General features: G+C 54.4%; 2 protein-coding genes across 3 annotated transcripts in view; one reads left to right on the top strand and one right to left on the bottom strand.

The window, feature by feature from the left end:
- Positions 1-384, bottom strand: part of MTCH2 (mitochondrial carrier 2) — a 33,017-nt gene extending 32,633 nt beyond the window's left edge. The window contains exon 1 of the mRNA XM_069739845.1: positions 187-384. Within this exon, the coding sequence (XP_069595946.1) occupies positions 187-273 (87 nt within the window). The 5' untranslated portion in view covers positions 274-384. The remainder of the gene's footprint in view (positions 1-186) is intronic.
- A 707-nt stretch (positions 385-1,091) lies between these two features.
- AGBL2 (AGBL carboxypeptidase 2) lies at positions 1,092-26,037 on the top strand. Of its 2 annotated transcripts, none has more exons than XM_069739816.1 (22): positions 1,092-2,466; positions 2,563-2,605; positions 4,409-4,472; positions 4,677-4,796; positions 5,040-5,228; positions 5,424-5,528; positions 5,924-6,071; positions 8,700-9,482; positions 10,258-10,417; positions 10,575-10,701; positions 11,799-11,899; positions 12,012-12,142; positions 13,085-13,151; positions 14,115-14,213; positions 19,251-19,337; positions 20,801-20,867; positions 20,939-21,025; positions 21,117-21,329; positions 23,698-23,752; positions 23,885-24,015; positions 24,456-24,589; positions 25,434-26,037. In XM_069739816.1, the coding sequence occupies exons 2-22, from the start codon at positions 2,594-2,596 to the stop codon at positions 25,443-25,445; spliced, it is 2,892 nt and encodes a 963-aa protein (XP_069595917.1). In that variant the 5' UTR covers positions 1,092-2,466; positions 2,563-2,593; the 3' UTR covers positions 25,446-26,037. The 2 variants fall into 2 exon arrangements, with proteins under 2 accessions (XP_069595917.1, XP_069595916.1); XM_069739815.1 differs by having other exon boundaries at positions 20,780-20,867.
- The last annotated feature ends 119 nt before the right edge of the window (positions 26,038-26,156 follow it).

The raw sequence follows: 26,156 nt of genomic DNA, 5'->3' as shown, positions 1-26,156 counted from the left end.
GCTCCAGTACACCGGGCACAGGGCTCCAGTACACCGGGCACAGGGCTCCAGTACACCGGGCACAGGGAGGAGGTGACAGCTGCCTCCAGTACCGGCCACCATGTGACATCCCCTTCTCCACCATTTCTGACCTCCCCGCCCCCACAGGTGACGCTCCGGCCTCGGCTCCCCGGGCTCCGCACTCACCTGCACCAGCATCTTCACGTACATCAGCGGGTGGGACAGGACGGTGAGGCCGGAGCCCAGCAGCAGCTGACTGCCCACGTCCGCCATCTTGGATACGTCACGGAAGCCGGGTCGTAACGTCAAGGAGAAACCTTCTCTACAGGCCGGAAGTGCAGGGGGAGCACGTGACCCGCGTCTCCAGGCAACGGTGAGAGTGTAGAGAGGAGGGGCCTGGAGCTGGAGAAGAACGGAGACCGGAGCCGGTGTGACAGGAGGAGACCGGGGAGAAGGAGGAGACCGGGGAGAAGGAGGAGACCGGGGCCGGTGTGAGAGAAGGAGGAGACCGAAGAGAAGGAGGAGACCCGGGCCGGTGTGACAGGAGGAGACCGGGGAGAAGGAGGAGACCGGAGCCGGTGTGACAGGAGGAGACCGGGGAGAAGGAGGAGACCGGAGCCGGTGTGACAGGAGGAGACCGGGGAGAAGGAGGAAACCGGAGCCGGTGTGAGAGAAGGAGGAGACCGGGGCCGGTGTGAGAGAAGGAGGAGACCGGAGCCGGTGTGAGAGAAGGAGGAGACCGGGGCCGGAGTGAGAGAAGGAGACCGGGAGAAGGAGGAGACCGGAGCCGGTGTGAGAGAAGGAGGAGACCGGGGCCGGTGTAAGAGAAGGAGGAGACCGGGGCCGGAGTGAGAGAAGGAGGAGACCGGAGCCGGTGTGAGAGAAGGAGGAGACCGGGGCCGGTGTGAGAGAAGGAGGAGACCGGGGCCGGTGTGAGAGAAGGAGACCGGAGCCGGTGTGAGAGAAGGAGGAGACCGGAGCCGGTGTGAGAGAAGGAGGAGACCGGGGCCGGTGTGAGAGAAGGAGGAGACCGGGGCCGGAGTGAGAGAAGGAGACCGGGGAGAAGGAGGAGACCGGAGCCGGTGTGAGAGAAGGAGGAGACCGGGGCCGGTGTGAGAGAAGGAGGAGACCGGAGCCGGTGTGAGAGAAGGAGGAGACCGGGGCCGGTGTGAGAGAAGGAGGAGACCGGAGCCGGTGTGAGAGAAGGAGGAGACCGGAGCCGGTGTGAGAGAAGGAGGAGACCGGGGCCGGTGTGAGAGAAGGAGGAGACCGGAGCCGGTGTGAGAGAAGGAGGAGACCGGGGCCGGTGTGAGAGAAGGAGGAGACCGGAGCCGGTGTGAGAGAAGGAGGAGACCGGGGCCGGTGTGAGAGAAGGAGGAGACCGGGGCCGGTGTGAGAGAAGGAGACCGGAGCCGGTGTGAGAGAAGGAGGAGACCGGGGCCGGTGTGAGAGAAGGAGACCGGAGCCGGTGTGAGAGAAGGAGGAGACCGGAGCCGGTGTGAGAGAAGGAGGAGACCGGGGCCGGTGTGAGAGAAGGAGGAGACCGGGGCCGGAGTGAGAGAAGGAGACCGGGGAGAAGGAGGAGACCGGAGCCGGTGTGAGAGAAGGAGGAGACCGGGGCCGGTGTGAGAGAAGGAGGAGACCGGAGCCGGTGTGAGAGAAGGAGGAGACCGGGGCCGGTGTGAGAGAAGGAGGAGACCGGAGCCGGTGTGAGAGAAGGAGGAGACCGGGGCCGGTGTGAGAGAAGGAGGAGACCGGAGCCGGTGTGAGAGAAGGAGGAGACCAGGGCCGGTGTGAGAGAAGGAGGAGACCAGGGCCGCTGTGAGAGAAGGAGGAGACCGGAGCCGGTGTGAGAGAAGGAGGAGACCAGGGCCGGTGTGAGAGAAGGAGGAGACCGGAGCCGGTGTGAGAGAAGGAGGAGACCAGGGCCGGTGTGAGAGAAGGAGGAGACCAGGGCCGGTGTGAGAGAAGGAGGAGACCGGAGCCGGTGTGAGAGAAGGAGGAGACCGGAGCCGGTGTGAGAGAAGGAGGAGACCGGAGCCGGTGTGAGAGAAGGAGGAGACCGGAGCCGGTGTGAGAGAAGGAGGAGACCGGAGCCGGTGTGAGAGAAGGAGGAGACCGGAGCCGGTGTGAGAGAAGGAGGAGACCGGAGCCGGTGTGAGAGAAGGAGGAGACCGGAGCCGGTGTGAGAGAAGGAGGAGACCGGAGCCGGTGTGAGAGAAGGAGGAGACCGGAGCCGGTGTGAGAGAAGGAGGAGACCGGAGCCGGTGTGAGAGAAGGAGGAGACCGGAGCCGGTGTGAGAGAAGGAGGAGACCGGAGCCGGTGCGACAGGAGGAGGAGACCGGAGCCGGTGTGAGAGAAGGAGACCGGGGAGAAGGAGGAGACCGGAGCCGGTGTGAGAGAAGGAGGAGACCGGGGAGAAGAACGGGGACCGGAGCCGGTGTGACTGGAGGAGACCGGAGCCGGTGTGTGCGGGGGCGGAGGAGGCTTCTGGTGATTATAATCTGTGACATTTCCGTTGTTTCTCCTCTGGTGATAATATCCGTCTTCTTTCTCCTCAGGTGGTTTTCTGTGTCCTTCCCTCCGACCGCCATGACTCCTGAGGTGATTCTCTGGTTCCTTTCCCGCCCGTCCCCGGTGCCCCCGTCTGTAGTTCTGCGGGTGACAGCGGACAGTGATCGCTACGTGTATACTTCCGGTGCTGCGGTCATTGTAATAGTGAAGCCCCCGGCTGTAGGTGACACCAAATAAGAGGCCGCCCTCTCCGCGGGGTCCCTCCGTCCTCTCCCCGGGATCTCTCCGTCCTCTCCCCGGGGTCTCTCCGTCCTCTCCCCGGGGGTCCCTCCGTCCTCTCCCCGGGGGTCCCTCCGCCCTCTCCCCGGGGGTCCCTCCGTCCTCTCCACGGGGGTCCCTCCGTCCTCTCCACGGGGGTCCCTCCGTCCTCTCCCCGGGGGTCCCTCCGCCCTCTCCCCGGGGTCTCTCCGTCCTCTCCCCGGGGTCTCTCCGTCCTCTCCCCGGGGGTCCCTCCGTCCTCTCCCCGGGGTCTCTCCGTCCTCTCCCCGGGGTCTCTCCGTCCTCTCCCCGGGGTCTCTCCGTCCTCTCCCCGGGGTCTCTCCGTCCTCTCCCCGGGGTCTCTCCGTCCTCTCCCCTGGATCTCTCCGTCCTCTCCCCAGGGTCTCTCCGTCCTCTCCCCGGGGTCTCTCCGTCCTCTCCCCGGGGGTCCCTCCATCCTCTCCACGGGTTCCCTCCGCCCTCTCCCCGGGGTCTCTCCGTCCTCTCCCCGGGGTCTCTCCGTCCTCTCCCCGGGGTCTCTCCGTCCTCTCCCCGGGGTCTCTCCGTCCTCTCCCCGGGGGTCCTTCCGCCCTCTCCCCGGGGGTCCTTCCGCCCTCTCCCCGGGGGTCCCTCCTTCCTCTCCCCGGGTTCCCTCCGCCCTCTCTCCAATGCCGCAGTCTTGCACATGCCCCTACTTTTGAACACGATGCCCCAAATCTTGGCATACAAATTCCCTGCATCAAACACTTCCCCGAATCCCCTGTAATCCCCCTACACCCCCAGCCGGGCGGGGTCTCAGTGTTCTGGTCTCTCTAGAGTCTTCACGCTCTCCTTTCTTATCCTTCTTTCCCGTCGCTCCTAATTATTTCACCCCTCACATTGTCCTACAATCGTACTGCCCCAGTTCTTTCCTCCTCCTGTGTTGGGACCACCCCGGCCCCTCCATTACACTAGTTCACCTCGTAGTGAGGAGCCTGAACCATGTACACAAGTCTCCTCCCGAGACTCCTAACCACAGATCGCCATGTACGCGGGGACGCCATGGAGGCCAAACATTGCGCTGCCAGAACATTACGGGGCCGGGCCCGAAGCTTTGTCCCGAGTTGGCATCTACTGATCATCGTTATTGTGCCCATGGATAAAGGTGCAGGAAGCTTTCACCGCAGCGTAGAGGAGCTGACAGTCTAATGTAAAAGCGTCATCTCAGATATAAGGGAGGCTTATAGGATCGGGCATATTGAAGCCCAGCAGTATCTATCCATGCACTGAGATTCCAGCTCTGGTGCACTGACACATACACATGTGCCAACTATTCTTTCCCAACTCCCCCATACATATGTGCACCAGGTATTGGCCACGTGTTACTGGGGAGAGGGACCCCCCTGTCTATTCCCCCTCCAGCTCCCGACTCCTCTGGCAGAGGTTTATCCCCCCACAATCATTAGCGATCAGGATCCCTGGACCCCATTTTCCCTGGTCAGGCATTTAGTGGGCAGTGAATGAGTCGGGGGCCGCTCACATATGCAGCCTCTGTGTCACTTGTACTGGAGACCCCAACCTATTATTGTTTCTATGGAGGAGACATTGTCATTACTATTATGTGAGGGATCTAATTTGATCTCACGGCTTTTCCAGCTCCTTACCGACCCCTACGAGAGCTTCATGCGACGTCACCTGAGATATTACGGCTATTATAAAGGTAAGGACACAACAGTAGAGCCTGTGCCCCAGCAGCCATTAGTTAGAGGGTCCTGGGTGATAGAAATATAATTATGGGGGGACCTGGAGACGGGACTACATGTTCATATGAAGAGATCAGTACCACAAATCACATGAGAGCGGGGGAGATTGGTTTCCAGTTTTCGCCCTGGGGCACTCATACTTTATACATATTTTTTACCAGAGAATGAAGAAAAAGTAAAAGAGATCTTACTGCGACCGGCAGTGAGGAACCAAAGAAAAGAAGTGACAGACAGTGATTCCGACAGACAGTCTACCCCGGATGACCAGAAGAAGCTGATTTGTATGTGTGCGCTCTAGTGCCGCTGCGTATCGCGGTGGGGTGTCGTGGCGTTATGGCGTAGCTCCATGGCGGGTCTGCGCGTATTGCTGTGGCCACATTGGACAGCCTGTAGAGTTTAATGAGTACACCCTGTACTGCTCTGCAGAGGAATGAATCACCCCCATAGATTACAGCCGATGTCTGGGGGTCTCGGCCCGTGAGACCAGTTTTGTTTAGCTAATCTTTTTCTTTCTTCCCCTGCAGATTCATTGCTGCTGGAGAGTGCCGTGTTCAAGAGCCGCCAGATTGTGTTCGATAGTCAGGAAGGACAGGGCATCCCGCGCCTCAGCGAACCCAGAGATTTGTTTTCTACCTCCAAGAAGAATGGCCTCCTAAAGCCTCCGCGCTGGCCCACTGAGTGTGCCGTTATTTCTGAGGAGATCAGTCATATTGGTGAGTATCGGCAGCATAGACTGGCACGTCGCACACGTCAGATCTTCAGCGCAGGGAACTTTACACAGCAGATAGGAGATTTGTAAACATTTCCAGTACAGAAATCCTCTTATTTCCCCTTGTGGGACCCTGTCCTCAGCCGCAGCAATGAATGTTATGTGCCTAGTAAACCTACATCATGTATTGTGCCTGCAGAGTGCGAGCCCCCAAATCCGGAGCCGTTCTACAGACATACGGGAAAGGAAGCCATGCCGTACACCTCCGAGGGGGAAGGCAAAGTGGTCTATGAAATCAGCCAAGGTAATGGTGACACCGTGTGGTGTAATAACACGGTCAAGTCTGCTTGTTAGGGTGGTCTTACTTAATGGTGAGCAGCGCCAAACACCCAACTACTCCCTGAGGGAATTGTCCAAAAAGCTCCTAATATCAAAATCATATCAAAGTCTTTTAAAGATAAGAACCTCTTATTTGTATCCCTTATCTATAGTCAAGAATGCCCAAAGAAGAACAAGTCTCCATCTGGAGACCAAGTATGTCCATGTATTCAGCTGAAAGACCCCGTGTAATGCTTCAACCACATAACTTACCCACCAGTGGTTTACAATGGTGTATATATATACTGTATATTATACATACCCTCTATATACTGACATACTGTCTGAGAATACATCTGATTGGTAGTATTCTACTTCCAGCTTACAAGGGCTCCTATTTCACCGGCTCTCGTGCTGGCGGGCGCCGTTGTTCCACTAATGTGCCAGCAAATATGAATGGGAAGAACAGCCACGATTTACAGTTTGAGTCCCGATTTGAAAGCGGCAATCTCCAGAAAGCTATGAAAGTGTGAGTAACCTGATGGCCTGAAATGCCCTAGAATAAAACAGAAAGCAATGTTTATTGTAGGGGTGTTCCCATTCCGGACATTTATGGCCTACCGACAAGACTTGCTATAAATGTCTGGTGAGATGTAAATATTTTTATATGAGGGATGTTTTGTGTTGGGTCCTCGGGGGCGGGGCTATATCTGTAGTCTTTTCCCATAGGTGCTCTTTGTTTTTGTTTTTTTTGCATTTGATTTTTTTACTTCTACACATTGCTAACACCCAGCAGATTCTGTAGTGTCCCAGTCCACAGCAGAGCGACTGCACAGGACTGCTGCACTGGCATTATTGAGGGCAGTGTATGCACGGATCAGGAAGGAAGGCTCAGCAGAAAAACGTCTCTTCTCTGGGGAAAATCTGTCTGTCTGTGACATCTTCCCCTCCTTCCTGCTTCTGCAACTGCAGAGTTATATTCAGACCACCAAGACAATGGGTGGTCCGTAAGTTTTTAAAACAATAAAATAGTATCTGAGGCTTTGGAGTTATTAATGAGATCCTCTATTTTACACATTAAGACAATTTTTAAGGCCATTTAATGAGCACAGTGATATCTGCTAAATCAGGAGTCAGTAACCTGCAGTGCCTAAGATTTGGCGCTACAACTCCCAGCAAGCAAACTACCAGCAAGCCGGGGGCAGTCTGACGTGATCCAGGGGCAGTCTGATGTGATCTGGGGGCAGTCTGACGTGATCTGTGGGCAGTCTGACGTGATCTGGGGGCAGTCTGATGTGATCTGGGGGCAGTCTGACGTGATCTGGGGGCAGTCTGACGTGATGTGGGGGCAGTCTGACGTGATCTGGGGGCATTCTGACGTGATCTGGGAGCAGTCTGACGTGATCTGGGGGCAGTCTGACGTGATCTGGGGGCAGTCTGACGTGAGATGGGGGCAGTCTGACGTGATCTGGGAGCAGTCTGACGTGATCTGGGGGCAGTCTGACGTGAGCTGGGAGCAGTCTGACGTGATCTGGGGGCAGTCTGCCGTGATCTGGGAGCAGTCTGACGTGATCTGGGGGCAGTCTGACGTGATCTGGGAGCAGTCTGACGTGAGATGGGGGCAGTCTGACGTGAGATGGGGGCAGTCTGACGTGAGATGGGGACAGTCTGACGTGATCTGGGGGCAGTCTTACGTGATCTGGGGGCATTCTGACGTGATCTGGGGGCAGTCTGACGTGATCTGGGTGCAGTCTGACGTGATCTGGGTGCAGTCTGACGTGATCTGGGTGCAGTCTGACGTGATCTGGGGGCATTCTGACGTGATCTGGGGGCAGTCTGACGTGATCTGGGGGCAGTCTGACGTGATCTGGGGGCAGTCTGACGTGAGCTGGGGGCAGTCTGACGTGAGCTGGGGGCAGTCTGACGTGATCTGGGGGCAGTCTGACGTGATCTGGGGGCAGTCTGACGTGATCTGGGGGCATTCTGACGTGATCTGGGGGCAGTCTGACGTGATCTGGGGGCATTCTGACGTGATCTGGGGGCATTCTGACGTGATCTGGGGGCAGTCTGACGTGATCTGGGGGCAGTCTGACGTGATCTGGGGGCAGTCTGACGTGATCTGGGGGCAGTCTGACGTGATCTGGGGGCAGTCTGACGTGATCTGGGGGCAGTCTGACGTGATCTGGGGGCATTCTGACGTGATCTGGGGGCAGTCTGACGTGATCTGGGGGCAGTCTGACGTGATCTGGGGGCAGTCTGACGTGATCTGGGGGCAGTCTGACGTGATCTGGGGGCAGTCTGACGTGATCTGGGGCAGTCTGACGTGATCTGGGGGCAGTCTGACGTGATCTGGGGGCAGTCTGACGTGAGATGGGGGCAGTCTGACGTGATCTGGGGGCAGTCTGACGTGATCTGGGGGCAGTCTGACGTGATCTGGGGGCAGTCTGACGTGATCTGGGGGCATTCTGACGTGATCTGGGGGCAGTCTGACGTGATCTGGGGGCAGTCTGACGTGATCTGCGGGCAGTCTGACGTGATCTGGGGGCAGTCTGATGTGAGCTGGGGGCAGTCTGACGTGATCTGGGGGCAGTCTGACGTGATCTGGGGGCAGTCTGACGTGATCTGGGGGCAGTCTGATGTGAGCTGGGGGCAGTCTGACGTGATCTGGGGGCATTCTGACGTGAGCTGGGGGCAGTCTGACGTGATCTGGGGGCATTCTGACGTGAGCTGGGGGCAGTCTGACGTGATCTGGGGGCAGTCTGACGTGATCTGGGGGCAGTCTGATGTGAGCTGGGGGCAGTCTGACGTGATCTGGGGGCAGTCTGACGTGATCTGGGGGCAGTCTGACGTGATCTGGGGGCAGTCTGATGTGAGCTGGGGGCAGTCTGACGTGATCTGGGGGCATTCTGACGTGAGCTGGGGGCAGTCTGACGTGATCTGGGGGCATTCTGACGTGATCTGGGGGCAGTCTGACGTGATCTGGGGGCAGTCTGATGTTAGCTCTAGTGCTGCAGGTTCCTGTTCTCTGTTGGCAGTTTTATGAGGCGTGTAAAGGTTCCTTTATGGCCACTTTAGTAATGCACATTTATAAAAAGGTGGTGACTTTGGGGGATGGCGTAGCTCACCCGTACATTACCCACATTTGTTTTGCCCGCAGGGGGACATATGAGTATGAACTTACGCTACGTACTGACCTCTACACCAGCAAGCACACACAGTGGTTCTACTTCCAGGTGAAGAAGACGCGGAGGGGCATTCCTTATCGATTCACCATCACCAACCTGATGAAGAGGAATAGTCTTTACAATGCAGGAATGAAGCCCCTGATGTACTCCGAGCACAATGCTGCGCTGCGGGGGGAAGGATGGAGACGAGAAGGGGCAGATATAAAGTACTACAGAAGTTCTCGAACTCAGGAGGGGGCCGCTCTCTACTGCTTGACCTGGACATTCATGTTCCCCCATGACGATGACACGTGTTACTTTGCACATTGCTATCCGTACACGTACTCTGATCTGAGTAGGGATCTTCAGAGGTGGACGAGTGATCCTGAGCGATCCCAGTATTGTAAGCTCCGGGCCTTGTGTAGGAGTCTGGCCGGTAACACCGTCTACATATTGACCGTCACTTCCTCCTCTATAAAACCTGCACTGGCAGTCAGTAAGAAAGCCGTGGTAGTGACGGCAAGGGTGCACCCCGGGGAGACCAACGGCTCCTGGATGATGAGAGGCTTCCTGGACTTCATCCTCAGCGACTCCCCCGACGCTCAGCTGCTCAGGGACACATTTATCTTTAAGGTCATTCCCATGCTGAACCCTGATGGGGTGATCGTTGGGAATTACCGCTGCTCCCTCTCGGGGAGGGACCTCAATAGGAATTACAGGACTATGCTGAAAGATTCCTTCCCGTGTATATGGCACACTCGGGCTATGGTTAAAAGGTGAGTAAATGACGATCACCTATGGGACATGTATGTTATCCAGTGATGAGCCCTGTACCGTGCCTGTGACATCCCATGTATATTATAAATACACGGTCATTTAGACATCTGTCAAATTCTTAGAGGGATTGTCCCATCTCAGACAGTTCTATCATATCCACAAGGATATGGAATAAATGTCCTAATGATTCAGGTCCTACGGCTGGCTATGAAATGGCTATGGCTATGACTTATCCTGTGGATTTAGTATCGGCAGTGAGTAAATTAAAGGCAGTCTGTTAGCACAAAATGATCGTTGACAGAGTCTCAGTGCACCCTTGGTGTAGCCGCAGGCGTGAGTGCATCTCCCCACCTAGTTGTTTTCCTTTTATCTCCACCCTCTTGTTCCTTGATTGATGTCTCTGGTTTCACAGGAGCAAGAGGAGGATGGTGATAGCTGGAAAAAAAGTAGGTGAAAAAGTGACCAAGGGTGCGCCTGTGATGGGACCAAATGGTCGTTTGCTGCTTTGCTGGTAGAAAGCGTATACCAGACATAGTATAACAGATGCCCCTTTCATAGGATTGCATAGATGCTGGAAAATCTGCTGCCTGCATCTGCACAAGCGCTGGAAGTGTTCCTTGCCTGTGCAGAACAGGAGGCCTGTGCCATCATCACTGCATGGACACGGAGATCACCACATCCATTGTGCACAAAGTGGAAAGATGGGCGGTCAGGGACCTTTTCTCGGGACACCGTGGCTAATTAATTTACCGTTTAATGCTCTCTTCCCCTCAGGCTTCTAGCGGAGAGAGAGGTTCTTCTTTACTGCGACTTTCATGGCCACAGTCGTAAGAGCAACGTCTTCATGTACGGCTGTAACAACAAGGGTTTCCCGGAGTCCAAGCTTCACGAGAGAGTCTTCCCTCTGATGCTGAGCAAGAATGCCCCCGACAAGGTGAGGCCAGAGAAGGGACCATGCGTACATCTTCCCTCTGGACATTGCTGCCAGCCCTGGTTATAATGCAGTGCTGGGAACAATCTCCGCTATATGCTCTTATCATCTGAAATCCAGCACTTATTCAGGAGATGCCCTCTCTCTTCTTTCTGTGCAGTTTTTTTTTAAGGGCTGTAAGTTCAAAGTGCAGAAAAGCAAAGAAGGAACGGGTCGCATAGTGATGTGGAGGCACGGCATCCGAAACAGCTACACCATGGAGTCCACATTCTGCGGCTCCACACTCGGTCAGTACATGGTACCTTAGTCCGGGGCTGCACAGTGACTCTTGCCATGTGATTGTGATTCTCAGACAAGTCGGGCGCCCAGAAACACTTTGGCGACGTGTCTGCGACTTACTGTTGTGCAGCCATAGGTCACACTGAAGCATATGAAGCCAAAGTCGTATGTTAGTTGTGACCTGCAACCAGGGCCGGTGTCAGCACCCAGTGCACCCGGGCAAGTGCTGGGGCCCTGGCGAGACGGGGGGCCCACTCATGCCATCTGGGATACAAATGACTCAGTCTCCAACCCCCCCCCCCCCAGCCAGCGCAGCCGCATTCAACTATACCGGCATCTATGATGCTGATGCAGCCTGCAACAAAAATCCATCCAGATTGGAAACTATTCTGCCTTCGCATCGTGGTTGCAATCTGACCCCATAGACACTCAGGCTGGGACTACACAGCGACGTGCTGCAGTGCATGAATAATATGGTGTTGCATGTGACATTGCATCCAATGATATTCAGTGGGTTCTTATTGTGCCCCGCCACCCGCTGTGACTGCAATGCAAAAGTCTCAAAAATCCAAACCTGTGACAAGTGACGTGACTTTGCTTTATAGGCTTCAATGCAAGTCACATGCAACTGCAACTCGGATGCAATTTGGATGTTGCATGTCTGTAATTGTGCATCTTGTCTGAGAATTGCTGTCACCAGCAGGTATCACCGTGTAGCCTCATCGTGTCCAGGTCACTTTGTGTCTGGAAGACTGAGTTTACATAAATCAACTGAATCCATTCTTCTGCAAAAGTCACCATTCATTACATCCTTTAAGGAACAAATCTATATGTTTTGGGGGGTTCTAAAAATCATGAAAACCTTCAGTTCTGCCAGACGTGAACCTGCCAGACATCATTTGTGTCATTTGCTCCTTAGAAGACCATAAACCTTGCACAGCATCAATCTTTAGTGGTAAAGTCCTAACACTATGGCCGAAGGGAGCGTCGACACCTCACAAGCACCGATGATCGGTACCTCATTGCTTTGGACGGGCGTTCACCTTTTACACGATTTCTGCTTTTATTTTACTTAGCTTATTATGTCTGACTATTAACCCTACAGGGGACAGGAAGGGCACTCAGTTTACATCAGGGGACCTCCAGTTGATGGGTCACCACTTCTGTGACACCCTGCTGGACTACTGCGATCCTGACCACACGAAGGTAAAGGCAGCCCTCTGTCCTAGTGGGACATCCATGATATGCCAGTGTAGTGCCCGTGGTTACTCTGCGCGTCCACCTGGTGTTCAGCCTTTTAATTTTTGCTCTCCTCCAGTTCCAGGTTTGCTTGTCGGAGCTCCGTGCTTCTATACAAGAGGAGATCAAAGAGAAGTTGAAACGTCTCGGACGAGAAGTCGATTCAGATGTGAATTTGAGTGACATCTCATTATCAGACATTGAGTCAAGGTGAGAACATAACTTTCTACATTGATGCATATGTTTGTATTTATATAAAATATACAGTATATGCACATACAGGGGCTTCTCACAAGATTAGAAGTGAATTTATTTCAGTTCTTCAATACAAAAAGTGAATCTCCTATATTCTATAGAGCCATTACACACAGAGTGATCTATTTCACATGTTTCTTTCTGTTAATGTTGATGATTATGGCTTACAGCCAATGAAAACCCAAAAGTCATTATCTTAGTAAATCAGAATACTTTATAACACCAGCCTGAAAAATCATTGTAAAATCCGGAATGTTCCCTACTGAAATGTATGATCAGTAAATGCACTCAATACTTGGTCGCGGCTCCTTTTGCATCAATGCGGCGTGGCATGGAGGGATCAGCCTGTGGCGCTGCTGAGGGGTTATGGAAGCCCAGGTTGCTTTGATAGCAGCCTTCAGCTCGTCTGCATTGTTGGGTCTGGTGTCTCATCTTCCTCTTGACAATACTCCATAGATTCTCTATGGGGTTAAGGTCAGGCAAGTTTGCTGCCAATCGAGCCCAGTGATACTGATGTTTTTACACCAGGTATTGGTACTGTCGGCAGTGTGGACAGGACATTTCCATCTCCAGAATTCTGTAAAGGCATAGTAATCTTAGTGAATGTTAACTTTTGACTTTGCAGTAAGAAATAAAAATGCGTTAAATCATTCTCTCATTATTCTTGCATTTGGTGAATATCAATCATTCTGGTAATCCTAATTGACCTAAACCGGGAAAGGTTTATTCTGATTACATGTCCGATATTGAGAGAAGCCTGCAGCTGTGTCTTTATATATAGTGGACGGGAACGTCTGGTTTCACCTGTACATAGCGATGTGTGAGTCAGGCATTATTGTATTGTACAGAGTTGAGTCTCGGGCGCTGGCGACATTAATCTCTTTATATCACGTCCAGCACCAGTGGATCCAATAGTTCAGAATCTGACGGACTCCCTGCACATCTGCTGCACATGGCCAGTAAGGTGAGAACTAGATTTTGGTGGACAATGTGGCTATTCACGTGCTTTGGCCTCGTCGTCGCTTTTATTGAGTTCCAAGTTAATATGTGATTCTGTAAGATGCATCACAGCAGATAACTATCGGATGTGATGGGGATCGCTGGTCTGAACACTGCTGTATTTTATGGTGTAACCTGATCAAATCTCATTAGGATGCAAATTAGCTCCCCTCCAGAAGGAGGAGCACTGCCTCTCCAGTGCCACCTAGAGGTGTGTAGCTGGAAGTACGTGCCGGACTTTATAAAAAGCCTTGGCATGACCAGGGTATCGTTCAGACTAGCAGCACCATCTGCAGTTTTCATTTGTCATCGGTGCCTCCATTGAGCCATGAAACATGATGATGCTCAGTATCGATTAGGAGCAAAACCCTCAATCACGCTGTCATCAGATGGGTGTCGCTGCCTCGTGTTTCACGGCTCTGTACAGGGTCAGATAGTTTGGATACTTATTCCCAGCGGGCATTCTTGTTCTTGGCCTCATTAGATGAAGCCCCAGCCTCCAAACACTTTCATTGGGCGATAGGTTTATACACAGCAGCCAGTCACAAGAAGCAGAACTGCAGGGGAGGGACTAGAGGCAGCGGTCTCAGCCAATGGAGATGCAGAAGGCGTGTCTCAGACTCCAGCAGACTCCCCTACTGGAGCTGAGCTAAGCAGGGGCCACATGCGTCCCAGATGCCCTGGTCAGTATAGGGCCACTTAATGCAGCCGGTATTGGGGCAGCGCTGTGCACAAGCCCCATCAGTGTACGGCAGTCTGACTCTGCACAGCCTGAACTGATGGAATACAGGTTGTCAGGAATGGCATCTGTATTCGGCTACATGAATTATTGCCACCGGGGGCTTGCTGCTCTCTGTGGTGCTCAGATCTTGACTTACACACGTCTTACTTACTTTCAGAGTGACAGTCTCAATTTCCCTCTTTTCAGTTTTATCAGAAGAAAAAACGCTTGCGGTCGCGGAAGGAGAGGAACTACATGTATCAGAAACGCAGCTCCAAGCACAAACCAAAGTCACGTGATCATACGGTACAAGGCCAGAGACCCCGCGATGCAGGAATGGAGCCGCTCCTATGGGATCTGCCGGGTGCTTCAGTGCTGTGTGATTTATGTTAGGGATCTACTGTCATTCTCACCTCTACGTGTAAATACAAGGGATCCGGTGAAGCATCTGCTGCATGGGCCGGGGGCAATAGCATCCGTTGGTGATAATACGAGGGAGCCGGTGAAGCATCTGCTGCATGGGCCGGGGGCAATAGGAGCCGGTGGTGATAATAGGAGGGAGTCGGTGAAGCATCTGCTGCATGGGCCGGGGGCAATAGCATCCGGTGGTGATAATACGAGGGAGCCGGTGAAGCATCTGCTGCATGGACCGGGGGTAATAGGAGCCGGTGGTGATAATACGAGGGAGCCGGTGAAGCATCTGCTGCATGGACCGGGGGTAATAGGAGCCGGTGGTGATAATACGAGGGAGCCGGTGAAGCATCTGCTGCATGGACCGGGGGCAATAGGAGCCGGTGGTGATAATACGAGGGAGTCGGTGAAGCATCTGCTACATGGGCCGGGGGCAATAGGAGCCGGTGGTGATAATACGAGGGAGCCGGTGAAGCATCTGCTGCATGGGCCGGGGGCAATAGCAGCCGGTGGTGATAATACGAGGGAGCCGGTGAAGCATCTGCTGCATGGGCCGGGGGCAATAGGAGCCGGTGGTGATAATAGGAGGGAGTCGGTGAAGCATCTGCTGCATGGGCCGGGGGCAATAGGAGCCGGTGGTGATAATACGAGGGAGTCGGTGAAGCATCTGCTGCATGGACCGGGGGTAATAGGAGCCGGTGGTGATAATACGAGGGAGTCGGTGAAGCATCTGCTACATGGGCCGGGGGCAATAGGAGCCGGTGGTGATAATACGAGGGAGCCGGTGAAGCATCTGCTGCATGGGCCGGGGGCAATAGGAGCCGGTGGTGATAATACGAGGGAGCCGGTGAAGCATCTGCTGCATGGGTCGGGGGCAATAGCAGCCGGTGGTGATAATAGGAGGGAGTCGGTGAAGCATCTGCTACATGGGCCGGGGGCAATAGCATCCGGTGGTGATAATACGAGGGAGCCGGTGAAGCATCTGCTGCATGGGCCGGGGGCAATAGGAGCCGGTGGTGATAATACGAGGGAGCCGGTGAAGCATCTGCTACATGGGCCGGGGGCAATAGCAGCCGGTGGTGATAATACGAGGGAGCCGGTGAAGCATCTGCTGCATGGGCCGGGGGCAATAGGAGCCGGTGGTGATAATAGGAGGGAGTCGGTGAAGCATCTGCTGCATGGGCCGGGGGCAATAGGAGCCGGTGGTGATAATAGGAGGGAGCCGGTGAAGCATCTGCTGCATGGGCCGGGGGCAATAGCATCCGTTGGTGATAATACGAGGGAGCCGGTGAAGCATCTGCTGCATGGGCCGGGGGCAATAGGAGCCGGTGGTGATAATAGGAGGGAGTCGGTGAAGCATCTGCTGCATGGGCCGGGGGCAATAGGAGCCGGTGGTGATAATAGGAGGGAGCCGGTGAAGCATCTGCTGCATGGGCCGGGGGCAATAGCATCCGTTGGTGATAATACGAGGGAGCCGGTGAAGCATCTGCTGCATGGGCCGGGGGCAATAGCATCCGGTGGTGATAATACGAGGGAGCCGGTGAAGCATCTGCTGCATGGGCCGGGGGCAATAGGAGCCGGTGGTGATAATAGGAGGGAGTCGGTGAAGCATCTGCTGCATGGGCCGGGGGCAATAGGAGCCGGTGGTGATAATAGGAGGGAGCCGGTGAAGCATCTGCTGCATGGACCGGGGGTAATAGGAGCCGGTGGTGATAATACGAGGGAGTCGGTGAAGCATCTGCTGCATGGGCCGGGGGCAATAGCATCCGGTGGTGATAATACGAGGGAGCCGGTGAAGCATCTGCTGCATGGGCCGGGGGCAATAGCATCCGGTGGTGATAATACGAGGGAGCCGGTGAAGCATCTGCTGCATGGGCCGGGGGCAATAGGAGCCGGTGGTGATAATAGGAGGGAGTCGGTGAAGCATCTGCTGCATGGGCCGGGGGCAATAGGAGCCGGTGGTGATAATAGGAGGGAGCCGGTGAAGCATCTGCTGCATGGGCCGGGGGCAATAGCATCCGTTGGTGATAATACGAGGGAGCCGGTGAAGCATCTGCTGCATGGGCCGGGGGCAATAGGAGCCGGTGGTGATAATAGGAGGGAGTCGGTGAAGCATCTGCTGCATGGGCCGAGGGCAATAGGAGCCGGTGGTGATAATAGGAGGGAGCCGGTGAAGCATCTGCTGCATGGGCCGGGGGCAATAGCATCCGTTGGTGATAATACGAGGGAGTCGGTGAAGCATCTGCTGCATGGGCCGGGGGCAATAGGAGCCGGTGGTGATAATAGGAGGGAGCCGGTGAAGCATCTGCTGCATGGACCGGGGGTAATAGGAGCCGGTGGTGATAATACGAGGGAGTCGGTGAAGCATCTGCTGCATGGGCCGGGGGCAATAGGAGCCGGTGGTGATAATACGAGGGAGTCGGTGAAGCATCTGCTGCATGGGCCGGGGGCAATAGGAGCCGGTGGTGATAATACGAGGGATCCGGTGAAGCATCTGCTGCATGGGCCGGGGGCAATAGCATCTGGTGGTGATAATACGAGGGAGGCGGTGAAGCATCTGCTGCATGGGCTGGGGGCAATAGCATCTGGTGGTGATAATACGAGGGAGTCGGTGAAGCATCTGCTGCATGGGCCGGGGGCAATAGTATCTGGTGGTGATAATACAAGGGATCCGGTGAAGCATCTGCTGCATGGGCCGGGGGCAATAGCATCTGGTGGTGATAATACGAGGGAGTCGGTGAAGCATCTGCTGCATGGGCCGGGGGTAATAGCATCCTGTGGTGATAATACAAGGGATCCGGTGAAGCATCTGCTGCATGGGCCGGGGGCAATAGCATCTGGTGGTGATAATACGAGGGATCCGGTGAAGCATCTGCTGCATGGGCCGGGGGCAATAGCAGCCGGTGGTGATAATACGAGGGAGGCGGTGAAGCATCTGCTGCATGGGCCGGGGGCAATAGCAGCCGGTGGTGATAATACGAGGGAGCCGCTGAAGTATCTGATGCATGGGCCGGGGGCAATAGCAGCCGGTGGTGATAATACGAGGGAGTCGGTGAAGCATCTGCTGCATGGGCCGGGGGCAATAGGAGCCGGTGGTGATAATACGAGGGAGTCGGTGAAGCATCTGCTGCATGGGCCGGGGGCAATAGGAGCCGGTGGTGATAATACGAGGGAGCCGCTGAAGTATCTGATGCATGGGCCGGGGGCAATAGGAGCCGGTGGTGATAATACGAGGGATCCGGTGAAGCATCTGCTGCATGGGCCGGGGGCAATAGCATCTGGTGGTGATAATACGAGGGATCCGGTGAAGCATCTGCTGCATGGGCCAGGGGCAATAGCAGCCGGTGGTGATAATACGAGGGATCCGGTGAAGCATCTGCTGCATGGGCCGGGGGCAATAGGAGCCGGTGGTGATAATACGAGGGAGTCGGTGAAGCATCTGCTGCATGGGCCGGGGGTAATAGGAGCCGGTGGTGATAATACGAGGGAGTCGGTGAAGCATCTGCTGCATGGGCCGGGGGCAATAGGAGCCGGTGGTGATAATAGGAGGGAGCCGGTGAAGCATCTGCTGCATGGGCCGGGGGCAATAGGAGCCGGTGGTGATAATATGAGGGAGTCGGTGAAGTATCTGCTGCATGGGCCGGGGGCAATAGGAGCCGGTGGTGATAGTACGAGGGAGCCGCTGAAGAATCTGCTGCATGGGCCGGGGGCAATAGGAGCCGGTGGTGATAATATGAGGGAGTCGGTGAAGTATCTGCTGCATGGGCCGGGGGCAATAGGAGCCGGTGGTGATAGTACGAGGGAGCCGCTGAAGAATCTGCTGCATGGGCCGGGGGCAATAGGAGCCGGTGGTGATAATACGAGGGATCCGGTGAAGCATCTGCTGCATGGGCCGGGGGCAATAGCAGCCGGTGGTGATAATACGAGGGATCCGGTGAAGCATCTGCTGCATGGGCCGGGGGCAATAGGAGCCGGTGGTGATAATACGAGGGAGTCGGTGAAGCATCTGCTGCATGGGCCGGGGGTAATAGGAGCCGGTGGTGATAATAGGAGGGAGCCGGTGAAGCATCTGCTGCATGGGCCGGGGGCAATAGGAGCCGGTGGTGATAATAGGAGGGAGCCGGTGAAGCATCTGCTGCATGGGCCGGGGGCAATAGGAGCCGGTGGTGATAATAGGAGGGAGCCGGTGAAGCATCTGCTGCATGGGCCGGGGGCAATAGCAGCTGGTGGTGATAATACGAGGGAGTCGGTGAAGCATCTGCTGCATGGGCCGGGGGCAATAGGAGCCGGTGGTGATAATATGAGGGAGTCGGTGAAGTATCTGCTGCATGGGCCGGGGGCAATAGGAGCCGGTGGTGATAGTACGAGGGAGCCGCTGAAGAATCTGCTGCATGGGCCGGGGGCAATAGGAGCCGGTGGTGATAATACGAGGGATCCGGTGAAGCATCTGCTGCATGGGCCGGGGGCAATAGGAGCCGGTGGTGATAATACGAGGGAGTCGGTGAAGTATCTGCTGCATGGGCCGGGGGCAATAGGAGCCGGTGGTGATAATACGAGGGAGTCGGTGAAGCATCTGCTGCATGGGCCGGGGGCAATAGGAGCCGGTGGTGATAATGGAGACAGTGATGCGTGACTATGGATCTATTGCCTCTTTGTTCTGCAGATCAGCAGGTGCCTGGGTATCAGACCCCGATTATTGACGGCCTTTCTTGAAGGGGTTCTCTGTCCCTTTAAGGTTAGGGCATCCATTATAAGTCCCTTTACCCTCCCAATGGCAGATCGTACGTTGTCTGCCTAGATGTGTGCACCATCTTCCCTGCAGCTCCAGTCCCTACAATCCGCTTTCAGGAGCTGCAGTTTATCAGACGCCATATTGCCAGGTCGCAGTGTCATGTGACCTGTTCATCGCGATGTCTCGTTCCATTTTTGCAGGACGTTGCTGAGCCATCTAACCAGGCGGCCAAATCCTCCCCGTCCAAAAGTTCTGGAAAAACAGATGTAGAGAAAAGGGCTCGGAAGGTAAGTGATCGGGCTGCTCCGGACCCCGCGGCTTCTGTGCTCCCACCACATAGTCTCTGTGAGTTATAGGATCGACCACATTTTTCATCTCCTATGGTAAAATGATCCCATTTTCTGAAAAATCTCATGCTTGGCTCATTAAAATACTTGTCCAGATGTAGAATAATGGGTTTACGTCATTCCCCAGACACATGACTCCTGTGCACTGGATGTGTCTGTATTACAATGGTGTAATAATTGTATTAATGGAGCGGAGGAGTAATACCAGACACAGCCCGTGGGCACGGGTGGCACTATCCATACACAATCCCTTATACCCTCATGTAGCTCCACCAATGAGATAAGGCTCAGTCGGGTTCAGTGCTTGATTGACCTTCATCCGTGAACTGCAACAAGTTGGCTATTTAGGACCAAACCGTCATGAAAGCAAAAGACTTTACCAGCAGCCAGCGCACGACTGCAGCCGATAAGTGGCCACATGCCGAACTCACTGGCCTCAGGGCTCGGCTGTTAGCGAACTTTCTGGGGACTGGTTTGGAGATCTTGATGCAGCTTTGGGGGGGACTGGTTTGGGGATCTTGATGCAGCTTTGTGGGGCACTTGTTTGGAGATCCTGATGCAGCTTTGGGGGGCACTGGTTTGGAGATCCTGATGCAGCTTTGGGGGGCACTGGTTTGGAGATCCTGATGCAGCTTTGGGGGGCACTGGTTTGGAGATCCTGATGCAGCTTTGTGGGGCACTTTGGAGATCTTGATGCAGCTTTGTGGGGCACTTTGGAGATCCTGATGCAGCTTTGGGGGGCACTGGTTTGGAGATTTGAATGCAGCTCTGGGGGACTGGTTTGGGGATCTTGATGCCGCTTTGGGGGGCTGGTTTGAAGATTTTGATGCAACTCTGGGGAGACTGGTTTGGGGACTGTTCTGCAATCATGACGTTGGTGGTTTGGCCATTTTTATAGCATTAAAATGTGCAACTTTCTGGGGTTTGCACGGACAATCCTTGAAAAAGATTCACTATAATTAAATTACTGCGTATAATTGGGGTTAAGTAAAACCATTCTCCGGACTGGTCCTGCTGCTGTATTGTTCTCTGTGGCCATCGGGCCAACGCTCAGCAAACCTCCTACTTGCCAGCGTCCATAGATCCCCTGACATCCAGCCCTGCGGCATCAGGCGCTGCATCATACTGATGTAGGAAGGTCCCAGGAACCAGAAGAAATTCTGGTGATGGAGGCAGGAGGCTGGTGACGGTGAGTGCCCCATATGTCAGTGTTCGGGGGCATTACTACTGTAGGGTTTGGTTGACTGAGACCCCGTTGATTCTGCTTTGGGGGCACTGTCATATGTATGGAGCCTGATTTGCAATGCTCCATAGGCAGTGGATAGGATCTCACTAGCGCCACCTACAGGCCGTCCTGTGTTTGCATTTTTATGGTGTAATAGTTTATAATTTCTTCTTCTGAGATAAAGTCCCATGAAAGTCCCTCATCACATCTGGACGTGGTGCCGACATCTCCAGCGCAGGCGGCAGGTAATGGATGACCGCATCGCCTCCTTCTGAAACCCTCTTCAACCATCAGACCCTTATATTTCTATCTCCAGAAAGACCCGTCGTGTCCTACGCCCGCAAACCAGAGTCTGTCTCTGTGAAGACCCAGGTCATCAACAGGCTCCCAACATCCTTTGTGGGTGAGTCATTGGCCCGTGTGTTTGCCAGGTCTCCTACTGCGACCTAAAGGCGGGCATAATGTGCAGAAATGCCCAAATTCTTGTCTTTCAGGTGACTTCTCCTCCATTGACCATGTCTGTTCCCGGCATGCCACCATCAAGACCCGAGAACCCGCTGGTGGAAATCGTCTTCCGCTCATTATCACTGTCATCCAGAGGGCCAGCTCCAGAGACCCCTGCACCATCAGACAGCACCCCCCACCTTTCCATTCCATGCTCGATTATAATGTGCGAAGCCACGTCTCTGATCACGTCCTGAAACGAGGTAGGCACGACATGTCAGGAGGTAAGTATATGCCGCCTTCGTATATCTACGTGACCAGGACACGCATCCTCATTCTGGCGCACTGGGCGGAGACATATAGGTTGCTCCATACTGCCCCCATGACCACCGATGGATGGCAGAGGTACAGCCCACCGGTATCTGCAAACCTAGTGACTGCGTTATGTATGAATCGTCGAGATCGTAATTTCACAGCAACCAGGTGAAAATTCATGCAACTTTGTGATAAACATTCGATATGAAAGCTACGTCAGCGCGGCGTGGCCAGCGTCACATGGTCAATTCCACCTGGTCAGTGCCGATCCCAGAGCTGCTGCAATTATGAATAAATAGAGAAAGCCACCCACCCCCATTTTTCAGCAAGTTTGAGGGGAGCCAAGCTAAGGCTCATTTTTCAGCTCTTCCCCCACCCTTCATCTGTATATCAGCCGTACCTGTGAAGGGGGCTGGCTTTGGCTGTTGGAATAAGAAGCCAGACAAAAGAGGGGAAGGAAGTTTTCTTCTGGTAAAACACTGGATTGCATACTGATGTCAATGATTTTATTTAGGGGAAAAACAAAATTTCCAAAGTTTTTACGACCCCCCCCTCCCCATGTGGTTACAGGGACTTCTGATTCTGTCTCAGTCTCGACTCACAATGACTCTGTCATTAGATCTAAGGTGATAGTGAAGTGATAGACTTGAGACTCCCTCTGGTCACCTCGATGTAGTGAAATGCTGGAATTACCTTCATCCAGACTCACTTTTCCGAGGCAGGATCGCTGACAGACATCCGTCCACTGCACATAAGAACTCACCTGCCTTCTGCGGCGGTCAGATGCTGGTCCCGCTCTCTGCGGCGGTCACATGCTGGTCCCGCTCTCTGCGGTGGTCAGATGCGAGTTCCGCTCTCTGCGGCGGTCAGATGCGGATTTCGCTCTTTGCGGCGGTCAGATGCAGGTCCCGCTCTCTGCGGCGGTCAGATGCTGCTCCCGCTCTCTGTGGCGGTCAGATGCAGGTCCCGCTCTCTGCGGCGGTCAGATGCTGCTCCCGCTCTCTGCGGCGGTCAGATGCTGCTCCCGCTCTCTGTGGCGGTCAGATGCAGGTCCCGCTCTCTGCGGCGGTCAGATGCAGCTTTCGCTCTCTGCGGCGGTCAGATGCAGGTCCCACTCTCTGCAGCGGTCAGATGCGGATTTCGCTCTCTGCGGCGGTCAGATGCAGGTCCCGCTCTCTTCTCTGCGGCGGTCAGATGCTGGTCCCGCTCTCTGCGGCGGTCAGATGCGGCTTTCGCTCCCTGCAGCGGTCAGATGCAGCTTTCGCTCTCTGCGGCGGTCAGATGCAGGTCCCGCTCTCTGCGGCGGTCAGATGCGGCTTTCGCTCCCTGCAGCGGTCAGATGCGGCTTTCGCTCTCTGCGGCGGTCAGATGCAGGTCCCGCTCTCTTCTCTGCGGCGGTCAGATGCTGGTCCCGCTCTCTGTGGCAGTCAGATGCAGGTCCCGCTCTCTGTGGCGGTCAGATGCAGGTCCCGCTCTCTGCAGCGGTCAGATGCAGCTTTCACTCTCTGCGGCGGTCAGATGCAGGTCCCGCTCTCTGCGGCGGTCAGATGCAGCTTTCGCTCCCTGCAGCGGTCAGATGCGGCTTTCGCTCTCTGCGGCGGTCAGATGCAGGTCCCGCTCTCTTCTCTGCGGCGGTCAGATGCTGGTCCCGCTCTCTGTGGCAGTCAGATGCAGGTCCCGCTCTCTGCGGCGGTCAGATGCAGGTCCCACTCTCTGCAGCGGTCAGATGCGGATTTCGCTCTCTGCGGCGGTCAGATGCAGGTCCCGCTCTCTGCGGCGGTCAGATGCGGCTTTCGCTCTCTGCGGCGGTCAGATGCAGGTCCCGCTCTCTTCTCTGCGGCGGTCAGATGCTAGTCCCGCTCTCTGTGGCAGTCAGATGCAGGTCCCGCTCTCTGTGGCGGTCAGATGCAGGTCCCGCTCTCTGCGGCGGTCAGATGCGGCTTTCGCTCTCTGCAGCGGTCAGATGCGGCTTTCGCTCTCTGCAGCGGTCAGATGCGGCTTTCGCTCTCTGCAGCGGTCAGATGCTGGTCCCGCTCTCTGCGGCGGTCAGATGCTGGTCCCGCTGTCTGAGGCGGTCAGATGCAGGTCCCGCTCTTTGTGGCGGTCAGATGCAGGTCCCGCTCTCTGTGGCGGTCAGATGCAGGTCCCGCTCTCTGTGGCGGTCAGATGCAGGTCCCGCTCTCTTCTCTACGGCGGTTGAGCACAGCCTTGATTCACATTGAGGTGCACAGTGATTACAAGTCGCCTAGGCCTAAACCAACAAGCATTTTATAAAGCAGTCGGCGCTCTAATTTCCTTCCATCTTCTCTCGTTTAGAAAAGTCCTTCACATCTCGACCTTTGGTACCGGCTGTGGGAACAAAACCCTACAGGTAAGACGCCTCCAAGAGGGAAGAATGAGAACACAGATGGGATCAGTGAGGCCCCGGTGACCTGGCCGGCATTGGCAGATTGTCAGACGCTTACGTCCGCTCACCGATTGTGTCGTCTTCTTATATTCTTAGCTTTGCATCTAATCTGGAGAGACAGAAACATGTAGAAGCCTCCACAGTGGATCTGCAGCTGAGTCTCAGCCCCACGGTGCGGAGGAACAGACGCGTGTGTCAGGAGTCGCTGATCGCACTGGTGACTTCAGGTAAATGTCCGCTCTGTACACACGGAGCTGTTTATTTCCCTTTCCAAATCTGGACAGAGGGTCGGGATCGTTTTATCAATTAGAAGTCCGAACCCCCATCGCTTCCTTGCGGCTTCTCCGTTGGTCCCATCTGACTACTGAAGCCACAGGTGACTGAAGATGGCACATTATCCCACCACATGTGAGGACAGTCGTCCATCAGGCACCTGACCCTGCAGGTCTGCCAGTGTGAACAGAGCTTAAGAGACCATTCCTACAGACATGGCGCATGGCAGGCCACAGCTGTAGGAATGTCACTATTTTTGTGTCTTGCAAGGGTCTGCGAGAAAAATCCTTGAGGCACATGGTGGAAGAATGTGGGCCAGTCCCCAGATCATGTGTGCTGAGATGGATCCCAGTCACCCCATGGAACCTAACGTCACCTTTCTCCATATTTGCAGACTATTTGAATAACTTTCTGTCAAAGCCAAAGAAGGAAATGTCAGACTCCGTCAGGTCATTGCCAAAAGTAAGGAAGTCGGAGTCCTTCACCTCCTTCACCACGACGGCCTCAGAGGACTCCGCGGTATCCAAGGTAAAAGGAGCCATGTAGTACAAAACTGCGGTGGAGCAGCCATTACTAGAGATGGGCAGACCCCTGATTGTTCTGGTCTGGCCGAACAGTTAAAGTTCGGGTACCAGAATAGGACCCGGACCTCATTCACTTGAATGAGGAGCTCGAGAAAAAAGAAAAAAAAAGCCCTCAATTATCCCCAGACGACAAAAGAATCAGAACCTTACAAGTCTCAGAAAATGGTGAAGTGACAAAAGCAAACTTTTTCTTTACAAATTTATGAATTTTCTTTTTACCACTTAAATGAAAAATAAACTAGACATATTTGGTGTCTGCGTCCTCGTGCGGACCCAGAGAATCATAATGGAAGGCCAGTTTTACCATATAATGAACATGGTAAATAAAAAAAATGGTGGACTTGCACTTTTATTTGCAATTTCACCAACACTTGGAATTTTTTTCCTATTTTCCCAGTACACTATAAGGTAAAAGCCATGATGTCATTCAAAAGTACAACTCATCCCACAGAAAACAAGCTTAAAGACATTCTCTAAGATTAGAAAAACATGTCAGCTCTATTTCAGAACCAGCGTCGCCCCTGACCATTACAGCCCCATTGAAGTGACTAGAGCTGAGCTGCAATAGTCAGTGGGCCTATGTCTGAAAGAGAAGCCATGTTTCTCTAGGTCTGGACAACCCCTTTAAGTGAAGAGAAGTGGGTGGATTTGCAGAACCATTGCTGCAGTGTAGATGCCATATTGTGACAGAATAGGGATTGTTTCTCCGCGGAGCAGATAAACGCTTAGACGTGAAGTTCCTGCTCCAACATCGGAGCCTTTTATCAGGGTTATTTTTGTTTCCGCAGCCATCGGGATGACGCCTGTATCACACACTCCTGATGTAGAAACAGATCTTGGCGTCAGCAAGAACGGACTGATCCTGTGCAGAATTAACCACAGGAGCAGCAACCGGCGCGTCATCCTGCTGCGGATATAGGTCATCCTGTTTGTGCTCCGCCAATAAACTCCATCACGTCACAGAATGAGGCTGACTGTGCGTCGTGACGTGTTTCCTTCATTATGTGCAAATATACTGGATTTATGTCACCGAGACGCCAGAATAAGGATCCCGAGAAGCTGTGCGCACCGAGCGGTGATCACACAGGGAAGTGATGGCGCAGCAATGATGTGTACGCGTGGTTTGCTGCAGTCATGGCTTCTGTTAGGAGAACAATTGCAGGAACTACAGGGTGAGATCGCAGACGTTTCTCCAGCGTGTCCCGGGGACCGGACCGAATGCTTCTCGTCTCCTCGCTGACTTCTGTCTCAGAATGGACGTGGCACAGGCAGTTGGCGTCTTGGTTAGTTTCTGTTCATCTGTTCCAGTTGTGAGCCACAGGCTGTCATCTCACGTGGCATCGTTTTATTCAATGTAAAATCACATGGCTATTAAACTGCAAATCATAGTGACCCTGAGCAAGCGTGCAACATGGCTATGGACCCCCGGAGTTTAAGGGCTTATATGGTGCCACTCACCCCGGCATTGGAGTAGAGCGGTGCTGAGAATGTTATGACCCCACACAAGTGAA

The sequence above is a fragment of the Ranitomeya imitator genome, chromosome 9, assembly GCF_032444005.1.
Source record: "Ranitomeya imitator isolate aRanImi1 chromosome 9, aRanImi1.pri, whole genome shotgun sequence".
Classification (NCBI taxonomy): Eukaryota; Metazoa; Chordata; class Amphibia; order Anura; family Dendrobatidae; genus Ranitomeya; species Ranitomeya imitator.
This window is presented reverse-complemented; position numbering and strand designations above follow the sequence as displayed.

Coding starts and splice junctions, on each gene's coding strand:
- AGBL2 (XM_069739815.1), top strand. Junction 5,229..5,423: donor TGAGGAGATCAGTCATATTG/GTGAGTATCGGC, acceptor TTGTGCCTGCAG/AGTGCGAGCCCCCAAATCCG. Junction 19,338..20,779: donor TAGAGAAAAGGGCTCGGAAG/GTAAGTGATCGG, acceptor ATGGTGTAATAG/TTTATAATTTCTTCTTCTGA.